Source organism: Indicator indicator, chromosome 16, assembly GCF_027791375.1.
Source record: "Indicator indicator isolate 239-I01 chromosome 16, UM_Iind_1.1, whole genome shotgun sequence".
Taxonomy (NCBI): domain Eukaryota; kingdom Metazoa; phylum Chordata; class Aves; order Piciformes; family Indicatoridae; genus Indicator; species Indicator indicator.
In genome coordinates, this window is record NC_072025.1 from 7,131,395 (window position 1) to 7,138,095 (window position 6,701).

The 6,701-nt window shown below is 40.4% G+C and overlaps 1 protein-coding gene across 1 annotated transcript in view; it reads right to left on the reverse strand.

Moving 5' to 3' along the window:
• The window catches only part of ENTREP2 (endosomal transmembrane epsin interactor 2), a 48,399-nt gene extending 42,527 nt beyond the window's left edge, over nucleotides 1-5,872 (reverse strand). Inside the window, exon 1 of the mRNA XM_054388319.1 lies at nucleotides 5,774-5,872. Coding sequence (XP_054244294.1) covers nucleotides 5,774-5,872 — 99 coding nt within the window. The remainder of the gene's footprint in view (nucleotides 1-5,773) is intronic.
• Between the last annotated feature and the right edge of the window lie 829 nt (nucleotides 5,873-6,701).

Sequence of the window (6,701 nt, forward strand, 5' to 3'; positions counted from 1 at the left end):
AGGGGTGGATTCACAGTTCAACCATCTGCCATGCAGTGATCCATGATGCTTTGAAGAAAGGTGGAGCTCCAGAGTACATTCAGTTCATCGATGACATCATTGTCTGGGGTGAGTCTGCTGAAGAAGTCTTTGAGAAAGGTAACAAAATCATTGACATTCTCTTGCAAGCCACTTTCGCTATCAAGCGAGACAAGGTAAAAGGACCTGCCAGAGAAATCCAGTTTCTGGGAGTGCAGTGGCAAGATGGTCGCCGTCACATTCCAATGGATGTGATAAACAGAGTCTCCACCATGGCAAATCCCATCAATAAGAAAGAAACTCTGCGTTTCTTAGGCATAGTGGGATTTTGGAGACTGCACATTCCTGGATACAGTCAGATTGTGAAACCTCTATATGATGTGACTCGAAAGAGAAACAGTTTCCAGTGGGGTCCTGAGCAACAAGAAGCCTTTGACCAGATCAAGCGAGAGGTAGTCCAAGCGATGGGGCTGGGACCTGTCCGAACTGGTCCAGACATTAAGAACATTCTGTACACGGCCGCGAGTGACAATGGTCCAACCTGGTGCTTATGGCAAAGAGCTCCAGGTGAGACACAAGGACGTCCTCTTGGTTTCTGGTGTCATGGCTACAGAGGCTCAGAAGCAAACTACACTCCAACAGAGAAAGAGATTTTAGCTGCTTATGAAGGAGTAAAAGCTGCTTCTGAAGTGATTGGAACTGAGTCACAGCTTCTTCTAGCTCCTAGATTGCCAGTTCTGAATTGGATGTTCAAAGGCAAAGGTTCTTCACCACATCATGCAACAGATGCTACCTGGTCTAAGTGGATGGCTCTGATAACACAGAGAGCTTGAATGGGAAATCTCGAAAGGCCTGGTTTGGTGGAGGTGATCACAAACTGGCCAGAAGGCACAAGCTGTGCAAAACCTCCAGAGGAGAGAGTAACTCGTGCTGAGGAAGCTCCTCCTTACAGTGATCTGTCTGATGATGAAAAGAGATATGCTTTGTTCACAGACGGTTCCTGTCGTCTTGTTGGGAACAAGCGGAGATGGAAATCTGCAGTGTGGAGTCCAACGCGCAGAGTTGCAGAAGCGAGAGATGGAGAAGGAGAATCCAGTCAATTTGCAGAGGTAAAAGCTGTCCAGCTAGCTCTTAACGTAGCTGAACGTGAGAGATGGCCAAAGCTTTATCTCTACACCGACTCATGGATGGCAGCCAATGCCTTGTGGGGTTGGCTGAAAGACTGGAAAAAGAATGGATGGCAGAGAAAAGGAAAGCCAATCTGAGCTGCAGATCTGTGGCAAGACATTGCTGCTCGCATTGAGAGAATCCCAGTGAAAGTGAGACACGTCGATGCCCACATTCCTAAGAGCAAGGTACTGACGAACAACAACACAACCATCAGGCAGATCTGTCTGCAAGAGTTTCCCAAGTGGACACAAACTCTGATCCTGATCCTGATCTTACCTGGAAACACCGAGGTGAGCTGCTCTTAGCTCGGTGGGCCCATGACTCGTCAGGACATCCAGGCAGAGATGCAACCTACCGATGGGCTCGTGACAGATCCATTGACATCTCCACGGATGCTATCACACAAGTCATCCATGACTGTGACATTTGTGCTGCTATTAAGCAGGCAAAGCAGATCAAGCCCTTGTGGTATGGTGACCAATGGTCCAAGTACAAGTATGGTGAAGCCTGGCAGATTGACTACATCACTCTATCTCGATCTGGTAAGCAATATGTGCTGACTATGGTAGAGGCGAGCACTGGATGGCTGGAAACTTATCCAGTTCCTCATGCAACTGCACGTAACACCATTCTTAGTCTGGAGAGACAAATCCTGTGGAGACACGGAACTCCAGAGAGGATTGAGTCAGACAATGGAACTCATTTCAAGAACAATCTTGTGAAGAACTGGACCAAAGAGCACGGCATCGAGTGGATATTCCACATTCCCTACTATTATGCACCAGCTGCAGGGAAGATCGAACGCTACAATGGTTTGCTGAAACCACTCTCAAAGCCATGGGGGGTGGATCTTTGAAAAACTGGGAGAAACATTTAGCACAAGCAACCTGGTTGATGAATAGTAGAGGTTCAGTGAATCGAGCTGGACCTGCTCAATCAGATTTGTTGCAAAAGGAGAAAGGTGATAGAGTTCCTGTTATCAGAGAAAAGAATCTGTTAGGCAAAACAGTTAGGGTATTTTCTCCTTCAGGAGAGGCCAAACCTGTCCGAGGGGTGGTTTCTGCTGAAGGTCCTGGTCACACCTATTGGGTGATGCAAGAAAATGGTGAAATTCAGTGTATTCCACAAAGAAATCTAACTTTGGCTGAGAGAGGTTAAATTCAGAGTGTTGTGCAGATACGACATCGCGCCCAAGTGGAGAATCCATGAGATCTACGGTGCATGAACCCTACGAAACCTGAGAGCCCTGAGTCACCTGAGAGTCCCTGTTCCTTTCTTCGCTCCATCTGTGAGGAAACAAGCTGTTTGCTGTTTTTCCTGTGATTTGACCCTTTTGAATCATCTACATCTGAGATAGCCGGAACGGACTATTGCTGTAAATATTATTTCAGATTAGACGAACAGTAGTAGCAGCCAATGGCATTGTTTAGAAGGGGTGGACTGTGATGGTTTGAAACTGTCTCTGTAATTTTTCTTTGCAAAGTTCAAGCAGAGAAAGCTAAAGAGTGTAAATAAGTCACTATTGGGTGTAGGAAAGCAAAATAGCGATTGTTCTAAACACTTCCATTAGATAGAAATGTTTAAGAACTACTGCTCAAAACAAAGGGGAGTCTGCAGTCTGCAGTCAGGGCAACTTGCTGGGCTGTCTATCTGCTGTTTCTTCTTCTCTTCTGGCTGAAGATAACACACTGACCTTGGCAAGCTAAGTTAACAACTTTCTGCTTTAGCTAACTCTGCTTTCTGCCAGGGCGGTCTTGGGGGGAAGCCCCTGAGAAAGAGGCCCTTGGGAAAGGTCCCCTTTGGGGGGAAGCAAAGGACCTTGGTTGTGCTTTTCTGTTGATTGTATATATTTGTAAATGTTGTGAATTTTGTATATTTGTACATATTCATTGCATTTCATCATAGATTGTAGATCTGCTTGTAAATACAGCTTTTATTCGCTTCCAGACTGAGCTAGCCTGGTTATTGTCGATGGGGGGGGGGAATTTCAGCTCACACTGACACACTGAACCAGCCCTTCTTTTTTCTTCTAAATTTCACCTTACCCAAATGCATTTATTCCCTTTTAATTTTCATCAGTGATCTGATAATTCAGCTGCACAGCTCAGTCACTACTTACTTCTGGAGCAATTTTCCTGTTAGAGATGGTGATTCCACCCAAAAGTTAAGAAGAAACATACTGTTCACAACCAGAGGAGATGTCACTGAAGAAAACATTTGTAAGACCAGAAATACTTTCCTTCGATTTAGGGTATTTTTCTTGGTAGTGAACATCTAACCACTGGCTAGAGCCAATGCTTTATTTGTCTATGAATGTGGTAACGAAGCAGAACTTTGCTTATTTCAACTTTCTGTCCAAGCGATGCCACTTTGTTGATTCTCATTATCTCAATTTTCTTCTCTTTGTCCCAGACCTCGATTAGAGCTTCTATTAAGAGAAAATAAAATGCTTTCTTTCAGTACTAGGAATCTTTCTGCTTGGTGCAAAAGCCTATGAGGAATCCTAACATACATACATTATGACAATACAGAGATCGCATATGGTTATGTTTAATTGCTAACTGATAAATACTGTCAGCACGTTTAAACTCCCACAAGCACATACATAATCACAGTTAGCAGTAGTATGCAAACTGTAAGCAAGCATGTAAACTGTAGGCTTAGGGATTTTTCAGTAGGCTTTGCTGAGTAGCCCTGTTTTGCTAATGGCTGCCTAAAAGCAACTAGTAAATGGCTAGTTTAGCAAATTTAGCAAATGGCTTTGCTAAAAGGAACTAGCAAAGCAGAGGTACACATGCAGCAAGACCCATGCATGCACTATACCGTAACACCAATGGCACTGTTGTTGCTGCATTCATTCTTCTCATCTAGGACAGGCTCTTCTTTTACTTACAAAACCATGTCAGTCATGACAGTAGTTACTCCTGAGTCAGAGGAGAAGGATTGCCCAGACAAGTACAAGTGTCTCCCCTTAGTCATACACATATACATACATACTTTTTTTCATTTATTATTACGGTCAGTTAAATGTCAAAAACAGTAAGTTGTTAAGAACATGTTGGTCTGAAATAATTTCTGTATCATACAACAGAGAAACTCTAGGAATTTTTTGCCAACAAATAAAATAACGGGCTACTGAGCAAGAAAGAGGTAAATAGATGTTTCCAAAATTCTAATGTTTCTTCATTGTTTTTATTTTAGGGCTTCGATACTATCCTACATGATACATGTGTCAAGATAGCATTGCTAGAGAACATGGAACATGATGGCTAGATATAGGCCTAAAATATTCATTACAATGATACTCCAGGTCGAAGCATCATGTTTGAAAATTACAATAGACAGGTTGCATGATATAGTTACATGGCTACATTATGTAGTTAGGAAAGCATTCATTTTGAGAGGCTACTCTTTCTTTCATGCAGATACCAAGACACTTTTTTTTCAGTCTTCACAGGAAGTTCTGCTATAAATGCAATCCTTCAAAGCCCCAATATTGACAAAAGGATCTCAAAATAGATGAGTATAACTCCCTTCAAAAATCTTTCTGCCAAAATACCTATAATAATTCTTTTTTTCATGAAAGTAACTCAAACACCACAAGAAAAAAGCTACTTTCCCACAGCAATACAAAGTACAGCATACATCTTAAAACAGCTCCAGGTTCCACCAGTTGATTTTTCTAGCTCTGCAGCACAACTCCAACTCCCCATCAAGACGAAAGCTGTTGGCATTACACAGCAAAATTCCTTTTTATCATTCAAATCAACATGTTGGGGTGCGTGCAGACACATATTCCTAACACTTCATGAATCCTACATGTACATATCTATAAATATTCTTCAGTGCATTTGACAATCTTAGAATTTAATATCATTTGTTTCCTGAATTGGAAGGGGGGTGGGAGCAGGAATAATTGTTTTAGTATTTCCTTTAAACCACGTATTCAGAGATTTTAGGCATGAGTTTAGTTTTGCAGATATACTTGTAGTTAAGTCTGAAAACATGTTAGGGTTCAGTATGAATGTACTTTTTCCTCAGATAAAAACTTAAAATACTTGAGGTATACTTTACCTACATAATGGCAATTTTGCTGATGCTGTATAAGTAACATACATTTGCTTTGGTAATTTAAAAGAAGGAACTGGGTAGCAAAGGTTAGGAAATCAAATGCTAACATACACATACCAAAACATTTCTATCAATATGTCTGTGAAATACACTGGCTATATAAGGAGCTATTGGATGATATCCTGATACTGCTGACATCAACTAGTAATCATTGCATTGCTTTGATCTGGCCTGTTTTCTACCTATTCTGTTTAAGTGTCATTTGTGCCATGACCCTAAGAAGCACATACTTCTAATATTGCAACCTAATTTTTGCATTAACAAAACACTGTAAATGCATGATCACTTTGACTCTTGAACTTTTTGCAATACAATTTTTCACATCAGTATGCCTAGAAGTGCTTCAACTGAAGAGAAACTGGCTTTAAAATTAAAAGAATACCTGTATGACAACCAAATAAACAAAAAATAAAATGCACTGCCCTTCATGAGAGATTTGTTTTTCATTACTCACCAACTGACATCCTTCCAGGGACTTTACCAGCTGAGCGTTCTGACAAGAGAGAATGGAACCAGCCAAATTCAGCATTACGCACACTGCAGACAGCAGCATGAAAAAAGTTATCTGGAAAAAAGCCAAGCAGACTATTATTATTTTTCACTGCAGGAGGCAAACAAGAAGAACTTATCATTTAGATACTCAAGAACTTCCACCCTGTCCTGTATGTGTATATGAAAAAGAGTCTGTGACACATCTGTGTCAAAGTAAAAACTTGTAGAATAAAACACATGCAACTACCATATAACAATAGGCCACTAGATAATGTGTGCCTCTATATATTGTCACATACTATGCACAAGAATACTAACAGTATAAGTAGTATAAAACCTGTGCTAACGTATATCTGGCAGACTCAATAATCATAATCACCTCACTTCATTATTTCTTTACTTTTGTGTGTTTAATCATTGTAACCCAAGAGTTTTACAGACTTATTTTTGCTAACACAGGCAAAAATTAGCATACTTGGTAGAGTGATAGTTGTTATAAACACTGATCTTTTTAACCTACTAAACATGATTTTCAACATACTTTTTCTAGCTATTTAACTGTAAATTCATTTGAATAGTTGATGGAACTTTTACCAAAACCAGGAAATTGATTTCTTTGTTTTATTGCTTATTTTTTATGTTGACAGTATTTCAACTGCTAATCTTGTACTGCAAATTTTCCTGGAGTAAATTCACATTACAGATTATAGCATATTCTTTTAATGAACTGTATGTTCCTAAAAAACAACATCTTCAAAGAAGTCCTGAATGCCTTATAGAAAGGAGTAGCCAGATTTGCAAACGGACACATGATTTGTTCAATTCAGCAAACATCAGACAGCTTTTCTCTGACAAGTACAGTCTACGTATGAAATTTCAGTAATTAAAAA